Below are 19345 nucleotides of genomic sequence, written 5' to 3' on the forward strand. Positions count from 1 at the left end.
ACCCAAGAAGCTTCTTTAATGAACCAGATCTGATGAACTGTTCAGTTCTTGTCTGTTGTCTGCAAAACCAATTATAAATTCAACTCCTTGTCCAATATGCTGACACCACAGTACTTACAGTACAGACGTTGTACAAGTCCTGATAAGACATGGTAATGTTATATGTCTGGCCTCTGGGACTCTCCATGTCCACAATTACTCTACATGAGTCCATGATTTTAAGTAATCTGGTAGTCTCAGCCTATTATACCCACAATCAGTAAAAAAGTCTCAATAGTTAGCAAGAATGTGACAAATTCTGTTTCATAGATGTGTTGTTTCTGGTAAATTGCACTCGTAATGTCATTACCATTGACTCAGTTCTGATTAAGTGCACATCACTGCAACTCACTATGACTCATGATATTTCAACGAAACGTACCGAGAAGACGATCAATTTGGCGACGTCGTCTGTGGAATATACTCCGCTCTGATACGAAAAGGAAAAATAACACTTGGCAGGTTTTTAGGACTTCCCAAGGTTTGAAAGTATTTGTTTACAATAACCAGCATTAGAGGGAAAGGGAATCTGGTCCCCTTGATCAAGCAAAAACAGACATATTCCTTTCTAAATAGTGGCATTTTTTTGCGGGGGGGGGGGGGGGGGACTCTTTATGTCTACATTCATGGCCACTTATCAACTGAAGGCATCTACATATCTCTGGCTAAAATCTCGGGTATTACAAGGACACTCTTCTCGTAATGGTGATGAAGAATTGAGAATGTCCTTAGCTATTGTAATAACTATCTAATAAAGGCCTTATTGAAGAGTACATCATGACTTTATTAAAGTGAAGAGATGTACATGCAGTCCAAGAATGATTCAGAAAATGAAATATTCAGTAGTTGATAGTTTGTGGTGTGATTTATTAGATTATTGATGTTTGAACAAGAGAATGATATTAGAAATTGGTTTGTCTGTTTCAAGGACTATTATCCTGACATTGTGCACACTTTACAAGGTATACTGTATTGACTTACTGTATAGACAAGCAGCAGTTAAGATAATTACTATTGAAAAGATGATATGTAGTGCAGTAAGAAAGAAATTCTAAGCAAACATTGTCCTTCAGTGTAAATAAATTAAAATACAAATCAACCTTGTTATCATGAACATGCATTATACTCTTTACTATAAAGCAGTTTATAAATTGGAGACTTTTAATGGAGGCTCTTTACTTCGAAACAGTTTCTAAATAAATAAAGTTGTTTATGCACATTCGTGTCTTTAACCAAGAAGTCGGTTGCAGGCTGGGGGAGGAAAAGTCGCCAAAATTGTTTGTACATTAGCTCACAAATTGTATTGCTTTGTTACATTGATATATGTAAGTTTGTAACAGGACTAATAAACAACAAATACAGAAAGGAAAGATTGTGGGTTGAAGAAGTTGCCCATGTTTTCCATGCGCTTGGGTTTTGTTTAATGGGCAATTCCGTAAAGCCGGACATACATTTCGGACAGTTTGTTGATCTTTATCTCAATGGCTATATATAGAAGATAACATAAACTTGTGCATAGGGTGTGCATTTGCATTGAAATGTTAGGTTGATAAAAGGGTTGACTGATACATTAAAATATATTTATCTGTGCAACTGTTTATCAATCTACAGTAGTATTATTTATAAATATTATAGCAATAGAGGAACTGTTATGAGTTTTTTTTGTCAGCATTTATTAAGTAGGAAGCAAATATAAATAGTGAGCTATATATCAGCTTTTTGAATATGCATATCTATTGAGCAGATTTACAGTAGAATGCTTGGGAATATGAGATTCATAGCTTTTAGCCTTTTGCTATCCGTGGCAGAGCAATGTATGCAGAATGTATGAGATTCATGTACCAGCTTTACATATAATATTTGCATATATCTTAGTGTAGTATTATCGATATGTTAGTATATAGAAAAGATAATGACAGATTCCGTACTAAAACACAACAGGAATTTCATATTTTTGGTCGGTTCATTTGTCCTTTCATCGGTTCAATGATTTATTCCAAATTGGGTGAGTTCAAACTGACTTAAAAAAGTAATGTAAATGTTGAACCGAATTAGACTCTAAAAGATTAATTAAAATGTGACTTCAAATGTAACAAAGTTACTGTATGTTTTACCAACATGACTTATGTTCAATTTCAACTTTGCTTTAGGGCAGACTAACATGAGGAGAAAAAATATATTGTAACCTCATTTCAAATATTGTCAGTGATGGATTCTTTGGCTTACCTCAAAACCAATAAGATAATAAGATTATGATATGATGATGATGATATTATCTCAGACTCACGGCAGATGTTACTTTCTTTTAAAAAAAAAAAACAGATGTGACTGAGAAAGTGACAGAATTAGACAGAAAAATGGATAGAAATAATTATTCAGGAGCAGTCAAGGGTGACAAGTAATAAAACTCATTAAGTTTTTGTAATGCGTAAATATACACATGTATGCACTTATGGAAATGAAAACTTAATAATAGTTAGTGTATTTGTGTGCAAGCTGATGGTTACTGTATTAGTCACTGTTTTACTTGCAGATATTGTGTAACCATGACGTTATAGTGTACTGTATTTAAATTTATTTAAATTAGTTTTGTCTTTTTTTTTTGTCTTGAGCACATGGACTACAAGATTGAAACATTTGTGTTTGTTTGATTTTACAGTTTTTTTGTTTGATTTTACAAGTTTTTGTTGTTGTATTTGAAGCATATGTAGGAACTTGATAATGTTTACATTACTCTTTCTTTCTTTCCTTTTCTCTCTCTTAGAATGTCGATTTGTTGCATCATACAAGAAAGGTCCTCAAAAGGATCGAGTTCTGCTCAGCAGTCCAAGATTGCCCAGGAGAGGTTCACCGACCAGTCGACCGAATCAAAATGGTAAATGCTGCAACTAATTTAAATGCAGAGGATCTATTTTAATGTTTAACATAAACATCTTTTGGTGGTGTACATTGCACACTTATTTGATAAACTGGAAAATAATCAATTTTGTACAAAGGGAAAACAACAGGAATAATATCAATTTATTATCAAAAATTATTTAATATCAAAAAATAATATCTATTTATATATGTACTATTAAAGTCTGTACTTGAAGTAACTTTTTGTCAAGCAGAGGACACATTTCAGTCTTGTTAGCAGCAGGCCTTTCAAACCAATTATTCTTTCAAATTCTTTACTCTCAAGGAAACTACTATACATAGGTCGTGTTCCAAGTACATCACTCACAATAGGTCAAGTATTAATCAACAACCATCCCCCTTTATGATGTCTTTCATAGATAAAAAGACAAGAGCATGTGTCTACAGTTGTGAGCGATAATAAATCTCACTGAACGTTGGTTGCACACTTTACATACTGTACAGGCTATTGGCCTGACCAATAATCCAATCATTTAGTAAATGCAATGGCTTTGTGGTACAGTATTAAACCTCACGGCGGCCCTTATTATAATTTTAAATTAAGTGTCGCTGATTCTTCATTTAGTGTGTTCTTTGAGCTTGAAATTGAGATTGGATATGTTATCTGATGAGCTGTTTGGAAATGTGCTTGCTGAAAATTGATGGTTTTTATTTTTACAGAGTATAAGAAATGACTGTATCAGAATTAAAGGAGTAGGTTCAAGATTTCAGTTCAAAGAAAGCCTATCTGAAAAGTTTGATATTTATGGAATTCATAAAGATGAACTGTTTAAAACAACTATTGGAAAAGAGGGAAAAAAAATTTGGCTGGAAAAGAAGTCCAGCCTTTTGCAAACCAAGCTACAGTATCCAGCCATTGATGGCAATCCCTTCAGTATGTGGCTATAGGAATCACCACCAACTATTAAAGGGCTGAATAGCTCTGCTGGTTGAGCGCTGTGCTTGGATCACCACCAGCTACTGTATTAAATGGGCTGTATAGCTCTGCTGTTCCAATCCCGATCCAGCCAACAATTTCATTGCTCTGTGCGAGCCCTAGTTGGATAAGTAAGGTGTTCCCGTCTGAAATGGTGAAATAAATCTAAAAACAGCAAAACAAATCTTACTAGATTCAAAAATTGGATATCCCCCATATGTGAAGTTTAAGCTACTGTAGATTATTCACTTGCATATGTGTTTGCTTAGTGTCATAAAGTAAGATCCTTCCAGGCTTATTATCATATATGTATTTGTTCTTCCAGGCTCTGCCAGTTCATCTCATCAAAGTAGACCCAATTCAGCTAGCAATGGGAGGCCCAATGGATCCGTTAGAACAAAGGTTAGTGTTTGCTTTAAGGTCTCTGCTAATATTTCGATTTTAAATATTAAGTTTGAAAAAACACTTGGTTTCATCCTCTCTATCGCTATATGTTGGAAGGCTTTAGCTAGCGACCATTGGATAGCTGCAATGGATGTCCAATAAGTTGTCTTCAAACATAACTAAATAAATAAATATGAAACCAATGGGAAGGGTCACCCTCCACCAGGCCATGAATAGGACTCTCTACTCCTATCTTTGAGTAAAGTCTTGCTACAGTAGGTCCAGGTAAAGATTGCAATTGTGTTATTGTCCCATGGATGGGCCTGGGTTGGGCTTCTCAAACTGGCTGCATCCAATTGTAGTGTGATATTTGAGCCTAGGAATCTCCAGTCCTAATATGCTTTATTAAAACGTTTAATCCCTTTTGGTTGAACACGAAGGGACCTTTGACACTCTATTCCATCACAACACAGCTCAGTTCTGCTTTCCATTTATGAAAAACCCAATTCTCTGATTTGTTGTTGAGTAAGACGACAAAGAGCTGAGCAGAAACTAATTGAACATAGCAATCAGACTATTCTCATTGAAGAATAAGTTCATAGCTTTTCTATGCTATTGTCTGAATTTTACTGTATTTTACTTGTCTTTATCTCCACTGCCACTTCTAAATGAAACCAAACGGACCTAACACTTCATTCAGTGTCCTTTTCATATAAGTATCCTTTTCCATTTAAGAAAAATCCTAATTTAACTAGTCTGGGAATAGCTCTGATCAAAATGCTTAATTCATTCTTGCTTTCATTGTCCTTAAAGGGCGAGAATGATTCATATCCTAAGGGAGAGCAAAACCTTTGGAATTATTTGACACAGAAAGTGAGGTTATCACTCTGCATCTCCGAGTCTCTCATTAACGGACTCTATAATCCAATTTATTAGTGTTCGTCTATTTGTCCTTCAATCATCCATCAGATGCAGAGACCGTTGGAGTCGATGCTCTGGTCAATAAAATAGTTCATGGAATAATTACTGACCACTGAAGGCTGAGACAGCTAGGGAATAATTTATCCAGTAGTGCATTGCAAACATAGTGTGTGAGAAATAGTCAAATTGCTATAAAAGTCTAAAGATTTAAACAGACAAAATTCAGTGCCTTCAAAACTGCTACACAAACTTTGAACAATAAATTTTCCCCTAATTTTGACATCACTATAGACTCTTCAGCATTACAGACTTGTCATCTTTAGATTAGCAGGACTTCTAACAGAGGGTCTATATTGAAGTATGATATTCATATTGTTCTTCCACAGAGAACGTTTCTGTGCTATATGATGTTAGTATTCTATATTTTCCGTAGTGAAGATTGTAAACAGAAATAGGTATCTGTGTTTAAATTGGTTCTTTGTAAAGCCCAAAAGATCGTCAACTTCTTTGTAGGAAATCACACCCTATTACCATGCCGATCTTTGATAATAATTGTTTGTTTTCTTTGTGTTTGTCCATACAATATTAAGCTTTTTCACTTCTATGCTGCTGTATTTCCCTTCAGCAGTAACTTGAAGCTCGGTAGTCAATGTCTTTCCTTATTACTAAATCTTCAGTACCCTATTCAATAAACAACATAAGAATATATAATAAACAGTGAATCATACTGACCACAGTTGCTTGTTTTCTGTGGAAATATTAGCACATTGTTTGGTGGTAGTATTAATGTTTGCATTGTGGAGTATACATAATGCAAGTGTTGGAAAATAATATTCCTTTTCTTTTCTTATTGTTCAGAGCAAGGATGCCATAAGGTCTGGTTCTGGTTTCAAGGGAGGAGAAATGTGTAAGTAAGAAATAGTCAGAGCCTGAGATATGAGCTTGGCTAGAATGTTCTCGCCTAGACCCACCATATGCGACCCATATAAAAGATGACAAACACATCGTAAGTGATGTAGATCAAGTGCTTCAATAGATGGACACGTTGCTATACTGTAATTGTTTGCTGTGAATTTCAAATGAACCAATTTGGAAACAAACAGAGTCACTTTCATTTTGTTTATTTTCTCCTCTTTATATTTTAAAGCTGCCGTACCAATAGACATAGCCCAAACAGATGATAACCCAGAGCCACCAATCGATTTGCAAGAAAAGTATGAAATCAAGCAACTCATCGGCAATGGTAATTTTGCTGTAGTCAGACAGTGCACTAACAGGTAAGTAGCTATTAATTACTCCTACCTGTTATAATGTTGCATGAGCTTACTAAATAAATATCCTGGTCTGTACAACCAGCTTTGAGAGGGTAGAAATGCTGGCAACAAGGTTTTATGATTAAAATAATAAACTTTTATCGTCGATAATGCAATTTTTTACTTGAAAACGTAGACAATGACAGGTTGCAGGTACTTTTCCAATTGATTTGCAAAGGATAAACAATTGATTGGGTATGGCCTTGGTTGAAAGTGCACTTGTGAGGTTATATGATTGTCCACTAGTCTGCTAAGAAGTGATCGATAACAAGTATGTATGGTCTCAGGTAAACATTGGATATTAGGTAAGGTGAGTGGACACATTACTTGTATTCCTGAAAGCTGCAGCAGTATTCCAACACTTTAAGAATGGAGCAAAATTGGAAACAGTAATAAAAAAAAATTAAACAACAGGAAAGTTTATTTCCAACAAGTTTGATATTGCAATAATTTGAATAAGACCAACATAATCTGGCCCCTATTAGGTTTAAATAAAAAAATATATTGATTATTCACCAAACAAGACACTTGTCCATACATTCTGGACTCCTCCGAGTGTTTCATTCATTGTCAATACTACACTCATCAGATTTACTTCGCAACCTTGCTTACCTGTCTCCCCACAACCTTAGCACTCTCATTCTACCGTGTCTAGAATTAACTGGTAACCATTTACCAGTGTGCACTCTCTATGATCGGAACCCTCCGGTCAATGGCCTTCCTTCTCATTCTACCACCAAAAGTGTCTACATCGTTCATTTTTTGTGTGGATTCATATTCTACTTAATTCGGTTTCCTAGGATCCTTGTTTTATATTTACTGGAAGTAAGAATACTATTACTCTTCATGCCCAGGTTGTGGGGAGACAGGTAAGCTCATCACTTGTAAATATCCAAACCAGTAAGTTTTGGAATAACAATAATCTCTCTTACTTTATTTTTTAGAAATACTGGTGAAGAGTTTGCTCTGAAAATAATCAACAAGGCCAAGTGCAAAGGAAAGGTAAGATCATTTTTGTTCATCACTTTCACTAACTCTACATATAATACCACTTTGTATGTTTAAATCGGGTACGTGCAACCCCCTTCCGCCCGCCTGCCCCCTCAAGGTGTGTCAGTTAAGTATGGTAAGTTATCTCAGCTATGTTGTGTTCTGTAAGTCGAATTGAAGATGAGTAAACTTTTGTGAACCTTTAATATCATTTCTCTTATTTATTATTTATGGCTGGACTGTTCCCTTTCTTTTCATTTTGTAGACAGAGAATCATTGCATTTGAAGTATGTCAGGCAAAATAGAATTCATAACCATTGTATAAGTTAAGTTTAAGTTTTTAAGTTTCTACAAATATTTCGGTCTCCTATTTTCAGTACTTATAAATTTACAGTGCGCATAACACACACAAAATATGAAGAGTGAATTATTCCCTGGTCACTCTGATCTTCATAGCTTTACAAACACTTGTAAGTGATATAGTACCATTGGTTAAATACACAAACCGGTAACTTCTCTGATGTTGATTCTTTTCTCCTCGCTGAATAATAACCAATCTCAAAGATTCCTTTCATTCTTGCCCTCTCTTTACAGGAACAAATGATTGAGAATGAGGTCAGTATTCTGCGTCGAGTACACCACGTTAACATCATCCTCCTCGTAGAAGAATTTGATGGACCAAATGAACTTTATCTTGTGATGGAGCTGGTCAAGGTACGTCTCTCTGCGATTGTAGAGTTTTATCTTAAACGTAATTTGGTAAGAAATGCTTCTCACTTTAACAAGTGCGTTGCATTTGACTTGTCTGCATGCTGAATACTTTAAATTTAAAATTCAAAATTGTATTTCTGCGGTGTGATAGTCATATCATGTTCAATTGTTAAAGCAGCATTTTGCGTCCTTTTCTATGATATTTCTCAACCTCACTGACTCCACTATGCAATAACGACATACATAACTAGCTTATCTATATAAATCTTACTTCAAATGGTGGCATAAAAGTCGAAAAATTTGCAACTTTCAACTTTGTTTTTCTCCAAGATATTTTCCGTTGGGATCCCAATAAACCTCGCCCATAATATGAATATTTAAACACTACGAACGTCATTGACCAATACGTAATCCAACACCAAGCTTGATTTGTGTACAGTCTATATGGCAGTTGTACCAGGGAGTTCCATTGCAACTCCCTGGTTGTGCCAACGCAAAGTTTTGAATCTATTTTTAGCAACGGCTCATAACTAAACCTGCATCTCTGATTGGTTGAATTCAAACTAGTGGATTTGGGGTACTGTATGCGATTAATTTTAAATGTGGAATTTTGTCGTGGATACTTTTCTCATTCTCTGCAAATATCCTTAATTACTCGCCAATTAACGATGTTGGCAGGAAAAACTTGGCTGATACCTTAGTTTGCTGTTTTGTGATTGATATATGTAAAAAACTCGATGGACATGTCAAAAAAATAGAAAACGGCGACCAAACGCAAAATGCTGCTTTAAGACATGTTATTTGATAACAATAAACATCTAAAACATGGAGATTCTTCTACAAACGAGGCAATTAGGTCTATAGAAACATTTTATAATATAGACCTGTAGGAAGTGCTTAATTTGATCTTTGGGGGGGGGGGGGAGGAGTGCAGCAGGATTTCTTGATGTACCAGAAAGTTAACAGTGTAGTTGAAGGTTCACTTACATGTTAATTTATGTCATTGCTAATGCTTTGATGCAGCATTTTGAGTTCAACATTTTAAAGTTTTTTGACAATCAAATTCTGTAACAGTGTCAGTGTTTTGCTGGAAGAGTTAACTTTCATTACAAAATAATGAACTAAAAAGGTGCTACATGTTTGAAAAACTTCCAGTATTCATTTTGAATACAGTCACACTCCTATGAAAAGTGTACAGCCATGCAAATGTCGATGATGGCTGCTTTAAGCTTAGATGAAGTAATAATAGACAAGTGCAATGATGACATGGAATTGACCCATTGACCCTGGAATAAGTTGTTACCATGGTGACATTATCATCTCATAGTTCACTGCTCATAGTTACTCAGAAAATACATCTTCTCACGGTTGTTATTATAAGACAACCAGTGCATATCAACTTGATACCTTTGTAGCAACCTCCAAGGAATGATGAGAGTTACTTAAACAGGAAATTAAAAAGGAAGTACACTTTCTCCATTTTCATTAATTCTGAGCAGTGTGTCTTTATTGTGAGTTTTTTTTTCATTTTCAATTTGGTTTGTATACATTAAGAGTATATTGACATTTAAAATATGTGAGTTTTGAAAGTTTGAAGAACCAAACATCATTTTTTCTTAGAAGAGTTTGCAAAATTTGATTCTATGAAGCATTTTCAGTTTTTATATCCTTGTAACCCTATTTACATGTCAAATTTAAAAATTATTCTACATTTTACATATAGTGAGGATTACATGGAATTACGGAGATTGACGGTGATGCCTTCATCACATTGTGGGTAATAAATGGGATTAGGTGGTTAGCACCAGATAGGATAGTCTCTTTAACCCAGTGCAAGAGATTCAATATAGTTCTTAAAGGTCTACCACTGCATAACTTAATCAGTGGTCAAAGTCTTACAAACATACCTGACAAAACTGCCACCTGCATCACCAGCTATGCAGCTTGCCACCTGATCTGTCTACACAAAACAGACCTTACTCATTAAGGAACTACAAAGCTTCAACACACAGCTGTAAAGCAGACTGTTCCTAATACCTTCAACAACTCTATTTATTAGATGGTTCTTATGATCACAAGATTTGCAAACATTGCAGTGAATGAGAACTGAGAAAAGTAGATCAACCCCTAGAGTAGGACACGCTCTACCAACATCTTGCCGGCAAAAGTTCTCCAAAGGTTTTCTAGTTCTTAGGCCCATTACCACAGATTCTCTTATTGCAAGCCAGCCTTTCAGACCTTAGTCTCTCAGGTATCGAAAAATCTTTTCTTGAAAAGGAGTAGGAGTCTTTCATTGCTGGCTTGTTTGCACTCTACCTAAGAACTTCAAGCTTGCTAACTTGATCCTTAACACTGATGTTAATGCTGGTTCTAGGACCATTTGGATATGTCTAATACTTCCAAATTGTTAAGCCTCCTAGTATACCAACCATCACTGGTATAGGGACCCTTACTGAAGGATTTCCAGTGATAATGATTCTATACATTGTCCTTTACTGCCTCAAACTTTCAGGATACCATCCATTTCTCAGAATCATAAACAGGGTTGCCAGTCTACCTAGTGAAGAGTTACTTGTCACCCTAGATGTGACCTATCAGTACAATTTAATACATACTTCAATGATGAAGGTGAACTAGCATGTTAAGAATGTTTGCTTATTGGATCCTGACAAGCTTTGACTCTCATTAGACTTACCAGTCATCCACTCAACCTTGGCAAACCATTCACAAGATCACATTTTGGAGACAGTGCATGTTTATATTATTATCAATTATTTTGACATTGTCCTTTCTTCTACTGCAGGGTGGAGATCTATTTGATGCCATTTCTTCTGCTACCAAGTACACAGAGAGAGATGCCAGCTGCATGATACACAACCTCTTCAGTGCTCTGCAGTACCTCCACAACCTGAACATTGTCCATCGGGACATAAAACCAGAGAATCTGCTCGTCTTCGAGCACCAGGACGGCTCCAAATCACTCAAACTGGGAGATTTTGGTCTTGCCACAGAGGCCACTGGACCACTCTTCACTGTGTGTGGCACACCTACCTATGTGGCCCCAGAAATAATCTTGGAAACAGGGTGAGGCAATAAGATGCAAAGAAATAAAGGATAGGTAGAAAAACTTCAGTGTCTGCTTTAACACCTTCCAGTCGTCATGGTCTCAGCATGAGATTTGATATTTTCACACATTAGAAACAGAGAAGCTCACTGTGAGTTGACCATGTATTTCCCTAAGGCACAGTGTCAAAAGTTAGATGCTGAGGGGGCTGCAGCATCCTGCAGCCAGGTTGCATAGCACATAATCCTTTGTACCCTACAGTGTCACACAATAGGCACTCCAGGTCACCACAGATATTATGTATCATTTGATATTGACTCAGCCTTGCTGCAATGGATCTTGCAGCAGCTGCAGCTTTTCTTTTTGACAACATGCTGAAACTGCTTTGCCAAAAAACAGCCCCAATTTTACCATTGTAAAATTTTGTGTGAGTCAAGTAAGTTCCTCTCCTGACAAACTTGAAGGTAAAGATATTGATGATACATTCTTCAATGCAGTAAAGATGTATACTAGCTTGTAATTATTATCAGTTTGATATGTTATTATGATATTTGTTACATAATGTGTTAATATGTTGTGTCCGTGTAATATTGCCCGCAATACCGTTCTAGTGTGTATCGTAGCTCCTTTGCTATCAGTGGAGTAGTTATCTATCATGTTATTATCTTAACATTTTACTCCTTCTCTCTTTTCAGATACGGTCTAAAGGTAGACATCTGGGCAGCCGGAGTGATTACTTACGTTCTTCTTTGTGGTTTCCCACCGTTTAGAAGGTAAACATATATCAAAGAACACCGACAGAGAAATGTAGTAATGAGCTAAAAAAATCCTTGAAATGTTCCTCTTCCAAGGGAATGGTATAAGTCGTTGACAAAAGCTTCTTCCATAATTTGCAAGAGGATCAAGCAAAGATGAACAAGAGTATCTGAAATTGATTTATTATATGTTAGACACACAGACCACATGCAAAGGTTAAATTCTTTCATGGTGTGTGAACATAGGCGTAGTAGCCTAATTTGATTTGGGGGGCTGTAACGACTTGCCCGGAAAATATAACAAACATTTTTCACGTGCTCCGCTCGCGTTCAACAAGTTAATGTGCATATCATATAGGCATTCATGGGTTATTACATCACATGCCAATAACATACAATCATTTTCACAAAAAGCCCCCCCGCCTCCTACGCCTATGTGTGTGAACTATGAACCATGATACAAGTCAAGGTGGCCTTGGCAATGTTCGGTATAAAAAATATACCAGATTTATGTACTGAATATAATGACATTACATTTTGAAAAATAGTGAAAGTAAAACCGATGATGAGGAAAGTATGGGCTATTAGACATTGTCAAAAGTCAATTGAGCTCCATCAAGATGGAATTTTCAAAGGTTCTAGAGAAAATCCTTACAAGCATGCATAAATAAAGCATTGAACCTTCCAGGGGGTATCATTTTCCTAAAGGATGCATCAAATCCGTGATGTAATTTCGCTTTTCTGGCTTTCACAAAGGCTTAATTTTCAAACCAGGATTTGAGATGTGTTGTTCTATTCTCCCGTGGTCTACAGATATTAAGTTATTTTGTTCACTGCCTATGTTATCTCAACTTTTACACAGCACAAACAATAACCAGGATGAGGTCTTTGACAAAATCGTCGCCTGTGATTTCACGTTCTTGTCTCCTTTCTGGGATGGTATCTCGGAATCTGCCAAGGAGCTCATCAGCTGCATGTTGACCATCGACGTCGAGCAGAGGTACTCAGCTGACGATGTCTTAGCTCATCCCTGGATGGCGGTAAGTGTGGTCTCCATGGCAACAATGATTTTAATGCAGCCATTTGGTCGGTTATCTATCAAAGTATTTCCTCCAAATAAGTTTGAAATTCGTGAATACGTAAGACACCCCTCCTAGATCAGCCAGTTTGGACAATTTTCAAATCTTAATACCGCTCTAGACTTTACCTCTCAAAGCAAAAGCTCTCAAACGGACAGTGTGAACAGTTCCTAACTTTTATCTAATATAAACAGGATGCTCATACTGTCAGTTCAAGTGTTTTGCAGCTGGACATTGAGATACAGTATTTCAAAGGTTGTCTATTGGCTTTCTCAAGAGGTAAATGTAAATCAGTGACTTCATGACTTTGTCTGCTTATCCAATCAAAGAAGGACGTTTCCAATTTTCAAAAATTTTCCCTCCAATCTTTACAATTTGCAAAGTTTTACTGGTCAGTCAACACAATGAAGTAAATTTGTATGGGCTGTATAATAGTGAATAATTTTGACAAATTACCAAAATCAGAAGGAGACCTGATTTTAATGGAGCTTATAGAGTATTGCTAATATTGCCATATTGTTTTTCTAGCATGATTTTGGCCATGCCCATAAAATGTCAGACATTTTATGCCATTGATCAAACTCAGAGATGTACAGAGCTTGAGCACTGTTTTCATGTTGCAAAAATCATTGAGTCAAAACTATAATTCTTTACATCAAGTACCCAACCCTCAATTTATATTTCTTTTAATATACCACAGCACTCTTGACTTGATCTGGATAATTTCTGTTTCTAGAGATATTATCCGATTCAAAAGTCTTAAGCCCTTTTAGCTATCGTGTACACTGCGGGTGGTATTAATGAAGGAAGTAGTGATTTTCTGAGTTTTCTTACATTTGTCTTTTTTTGGCAGGATGAGGAAGGCGTTGATGGCGACGCTCCTCTTGATGTTTCTGAGCTCTCTACAAACTTTCAGATAAAACCCAAACCATCGGAAAATGCAGCTGGAATTGCCCTCATCGCTGTAAGTATCTCTTAGAGTTAGAAATTACAAAGAGATCAACCTGATAAAAATGATTTGTTCCTCAGAAAGGTAAAATATCTGGGTGGCATGTCACAGCTAGTACATGATATTAAAGGTGAAAGTTAATTTAAAATGTGAGTCAGAGTAAGTTATAATTATGAGAGGGAAATCTTAATTTAGAAAGTACATGTTCAATCTGTAATTATTTCTTGTCATTAACTTGGAAGTTTGGTAAGAAACTTAAACAACAGACATGTTTATGCATGAGCATTTACTTATAATCTCTTCCCCTCCCATGTAAACCTTAACTTCAAACCTTTTCCAAATAACATTGCAGCTTAAATCCATAACATATACTAATGGCCTCAAGTTGTAACAGTTTATCGTCTTCCAGTGTCACTGTGAATTGGTACAAAAAAAAAACATTTTCATTGTAACTACTGTACTTTCGTTACAAAGTGTGATGCAAGTCAATATGTGTCATAATGGCATACCCTGAATTAAAGTGTAGGTAATTCTTATCTTTAAACACACTTAGCTCTGTGTATGAAGCAAGGACACAAGCAGTGGACCAAAGTTGTAGATAATATTGATGGAATGTTGCTTTTATTGGTTTACACTTATGGATACCATGTAGGCTATGATGAATAGGTAGTGAGTAACATCGGTCAAGGTAGCTTCATGAAATGTGTATAAGTGGGGTTTGAGTCACCAAGTAATGATGAAGTTGCACTGTGAGTTGCAAAACAAAGTCAAGTTATGGATTGTCACCTTGACAACACCACTTCAACCTCCCTTGCTCCCTCTGTAATACTGATTTTACGGTCATAATATCTTCCTCCTCCGTTTCCCAGGCTGCGGTCTGACTTTTGGCATCATAACACCCAGATTGAGAAGTATAGTTTATTATGTATGTCACTGTCTTAGTCTATATCTTTCTGAAAGCATGGATATGATCATGGATTGCATGCTCCTATAGCTAGTTAGCCCTCCCTCTATGCATACATATAAACTCTCAGGGAGGGGTCTGTAATGTAGTATCTATGGTTCTTTCTTCAGTTACTTTGTAACCAGTCTATAGGTAATTATTTATGTAATTCATATGTATAGTCAGTGTTTATATAGAGCTCTGGGAAAAAAAACTTTCATCTGGTTCTCTAAATCTGCTGTATTTACGTCTTAAACGTAACAAAATAGAAAACTCCTGCTGATGTAATTATTCATGGTTGTCATGACAATCTGTCAAAAAAAAAAAAAAATTTTTGGGAAGACTCTTTTGAAAGAAATCTTATTCGTCTGTATTGTGTGACTGTAACTAAATTGACATCAAGTAAAGGAGAAAATTACACAACATTTTGTTTTCTTTCTGTCTTGTTTCTGGACTGTAAATGTTCCTTTCACGACAAAATGGTTTAGCTTTTACTGACCGAAAAATGTCTAGCGTTTGGTTTCAATTGATGTTATTGTTCATAGAAACATGTCAAATAGTTTGTGGACATGAGCTATGTAAACAAAGTTTGATAGAAAAGTAGGTCTTCTTTGCATGATGTTGAAAGTGTTTGCATATCTTTTGGTTACAATCTCTTGGATTCCATGATACTTATTATTATACCTTGTTTTTATAATTCATTGCTTACAATATTTCCATATCAATATCATATTCAGCTATAGCTTGAAAGGTAGAGGAATTACAAGTATAGATAGGAAAGAAATAGAAATTGCAATTTCAGCTATGTGAAGCAAAATATTTTTTTTGATAGAATGTAATTTTTAAACTTTACAAACCATTGTGCAGTCTTTATGGAAACTAGTGCTGCATCTTCTTATTTAACCAAATGTATCACTTTACTACCTTACCACCTTACCACTTACCACCAGTAATTCTTGCATTGGCAAACACATGAAGACATTTACAGAGTATATGCACAGGATAATCCTAAGCAGTGAAATTAAATTCAATATCGGTTAACTGTGAAAATTCCTTGAATTTTACAAATCAGATCTTCCAGATCAAGAGATTTCAAGTAACCAGTCTACTCCCTCCCTATTATATTATAAACTACAATGTAATGATTACATGGATTTTATTCTGTGCAAGGATTTGCTGGCAAAAGCACATCCCACATGAAATGCAAACTGATGGACCAGTGTGGTAGGAGGTGTTTAAAGTGTTGTCTTGAATTCAGTGCCTGCTGTATGATTTCATGTCGTCGTGTATTATTTTTATCTCACAGTCTACGGCGCTGGATAACAATGGTCGTTACTTCCAGGGCCTGAGGAACCGAGAGACTGCAGATGGTGCTGACTCCACACCGGATGATGAGTACTAGATGATGAGTACTAGATGATGTGTATCAGATGATGAGTACCAGATGAGGTGGTGATCCTGAGCTAATTCAGAAAGAGACAGCTGGAAAGGCAAATGGTAGTTACTTCATCAATAGAAATACACCAACATCAATAGAATACCTCAGAGTGATATGTGTACGACCATCTGAAGGGTCACCATTGCTGCATTGAGAACAACTTACTAGGCCCATCCCATCATATTAACCCTCCTCCCCTTCCCTCATACCTACAGTTTTTCCTCCTTAGCATTCCTAAAGACTGATTGACAATATAAGTAGTTCATGCTCTTTATCAATACAACATGCAAGACAACTGATTATGGATTTACAAAGAGTTATTTACACGTCAAAATATAGTGGGGTTTTTTTTGCCCCAAAAGGAGCAGGGTATTAGGAAAACTGGGTTCATATTACAATTGCAGTGTCTAATTTTGATCTACAACTTTTCACTCTCCACAACAAAGTAGAGGTTAATAATATATCATGAAAAGTTCAGTGAATTAACCCAAAAATATGGGTACCAATGTTTTGAAAGGGAAAGGAAATTTGAAAAATACTTTACTGTTTAAATAAACAAATAAATGTAAATGATAATCTATATGTTACGAAATTGTGGAGCCAGCTGTACTTATAAGGCAATACTTTTGGTTGACAATTTGTCCACCTGCATAAGGGTTCAAATTAACTATAAAACAAGTAATTATTACTTGATTTATCTTGTTTTGGTTAAATTAAAACTATGATCTCTTTGACTTTCCTCCCGTAGGATGAAGTTATGTGTTAAAGGAATTGCTTTATTGTTTAAAAGCAATTGAGTTAATTCTCTGATCTGTCATGTTTAAAAAGGATTCCAGAGATAACTATAAATTAGAAACTTTAAGCATTCTGAAAGCATCTATGAAGATCTTTAAAAAATACAGACATCATGAAAACAAATACTAATTATCAAAGGGAAAATATGGTCCTTAAAAGACAGATTTCTTTGTAATTTTCTCATGTGGAACAATGTAATAATGCTGTTTGTAAACAATGGATCAAAGAAGTGATTATTCATGATACAAGCTATTTTCAAAGGGGGGGGGGGGGGGTTAGGGGAAGGTTGGACAGTCAACATGGCTTTGAATTAGCTTCAATTTAAGGTTCCATTTTATTCTTGATTTCTGATTGCTAACATTCAGTGGCATTACTTTGACCAAGAAAGGTTTTTTCTTCTCACTTTTTCTGTTTTTGCTGCTTATAAGTTGTATTTTATTGTTCTTGAAAATTGTTGGTTTGTAACATATCATATATAAACATTTCTCAAGATAACAAGTAACTCAAGAATGTTTATTCAATCATCAAGGAAAGAACAGTGCTCATTTATTTTGTTTCTCCAAGAGATAAAAATTTTCCGCCTGAAAAATAAAATTTGAATGGCAATGTAAGGTGACCTAGACGTTTCCCTCATAAAGTCCAATTTTCAAAATTATCAGGATTGATTTCATAGGACATCTTTTTGTATCTTTTGTAAATAATACCAAAAAAAAATTATGTGTGCTGTGTAATATCAACTTGAATGTATTCTTTCTAGTATGGTATCATAATTATTTATGTCAAGCATAACATTCCCTCTGTGTGCAATTTATACCCTTTATGCAAATTGTTTATTGTGATTATTATTATATATTTATGTATTTGTGTCATTCTTGGCCAGTCAAACTAAAAAAAGTGTTTAAAACCCAAACAAATTAAATGCATTACAAAAAGGCAATTATATATGAAACATGTTTTAAAGTTATTTCAACGCTGCCAGTTAATTTAATGAGTGTGCATAATTGGTCTATGCAGTTTCTTTATTTGACATTCTTTTTCACATTTTCCATGTAATAATCATGCCTGCAACATTCACAATCATTAATCTTTTCAAGTTTTATTAAAGCAGCATTTTGCGTTGGGTCGCTTTTTTCCACCTTTTTAACATGTGCATCGATTTTTTTAGATGTATCAATCATAAAACAGCAAACTAAGATACCATCCAAGTTTCACCCTGCCAAGAGCGTTAATTAGCGAGTAATTAACGATTTATGTCGATAACGAGTAAAAGTGTCCTCGACAAAGTTTTCATATCTCCAAATCCACTAGTTTGAATTCCACCAATCAGTGAATAGTATGTTTATTCATGAGCATTTTGCGTTTGATCACCGTTTTCTATTTTTTGACATGTCCATCGAGTTTTTTACATGCATCAAATCACAAAACAGCAAATTAAGATATTAGCCAAGTTTTTCCCTGCCAAAAACGTTAATTGGCGAGTATTCCACATACAAAATTAATCGCATTCAGTTCCCAAACCCACTAGTTTGAATTCAACCAATCAGATATGCAGGTTTAGTTATGAGCCGTTGCTAAAAATAGATTCAAGACTTTGCCTTGGTACAACCAAGGAGTTGTTATGCAACTCCCTGGTACAACTGCCATATAGACTGTACACAAATCAAGCGTGGTGTTATATTACGTATCTGTCAATGACGTTCATAGTGTTTAAATATTCATATTATGGGCGAAATTTATTGGGTTCCCAACGGAAAATATCTTGGAGAACAACAAAGTTGAGAGTTGCAATTTTTTTGACTTTTATGCCACCATTTGAAGTAAAATATAAATAGATAAGCTACTTATGTATGTCGTTATGGCATAGTGGATTCAGTGAGGTTGAGAAAAATCATAGAAAAGGATGCAAAATGCTGCTTTAAGTTTTGGTGAAAAGTGCATGGTAAGAGAGCTGTGGAGGATATTGGAAGCTTTGATATATCATGTAAAAGACAAGCAGCCATTACTTGAACCAATGATGTGTATGACGTGTAAATAAAATATGAAAAGAGCGATTGAAAGAATGATACTGGGTGAAGAGCGTTGGTGGGTGAGAGAGGTCATGACATTATGGGGGGAGGGGGTCAAAGAAT

General features: G+C 35.5%; 1 protein-coding gene across 2 annotated transcripts in view; it reads left to right on the forward strand.

Annotated features, from left to right (window-relative positions):
• Window positions 1-18627, forward strand: part of LOC139980129 (serine/threonine-protein kinase DCLK1-like) — a 28913-nt gene extending 10286 nt beyond the window's left edge. The window contains exons 4-15 of one of the 2 annotated variants that reach the window (XM_071991550.1): window positions 2804-2914; window positions 4200-4276; window positions 6038-6086; window positions 6327-6456; window positions 7437-7494; window positions 8077-8196; window positions 10997-11277; window positions 11953-12030; window positions 12875-13052; window positions 13945-14055; window positions 14910-14965; window positions 16290-18627. In XM_071991550.1, coding sequence (XP_071847651.1) covers window positions 2804-2914; window positions 4200-4276; window positions 6038-6086; window positions 6327-6456; window positions 7437-7494; window positions 8077-8196; window positions 10997-11277; window positions 11953-12030; window positions 12875-13052; window positions 13945-14055; window positions 14910-14921 — 1205 coding nt within the window. In that variant the 3' untranslated portion in view covers window positions 14922-14965; window positions 16290-18627. The remainder of the gene's footprint in view (window positions 1-2803; window positions 2915-4199; window positions 4277-6037; window positions 6087-6326; window positions 6457-7436; window positions 7495-8076; window positions 8197-10996; window positions 11278-11952; window positions 12031-12874; window positions 13053-13944; window positions 14056-14909; window positions 14966-16289) is intronic. The other variant, XM_071991549.1, reaches the window with a different exon arrangement.
• Window positions 18628-19345: the final 718 nt, after the last annotated feature.

The sequence above is a fragment of the Apostichopus japonicus genome, chromosome 14 (assembly GCF_037975245.1).
Source record: "Apostichopus japonicus isolate 1M-3 chromosome 14, ASM3797524v1, whole genome shotgun sequence".
NCBI lineage: Eukaryota > Metazoa > Echinodermata > Holothuroidea > Aspidochirotida > Stichopodidae > Apostichopus > Apostichopus japonicus.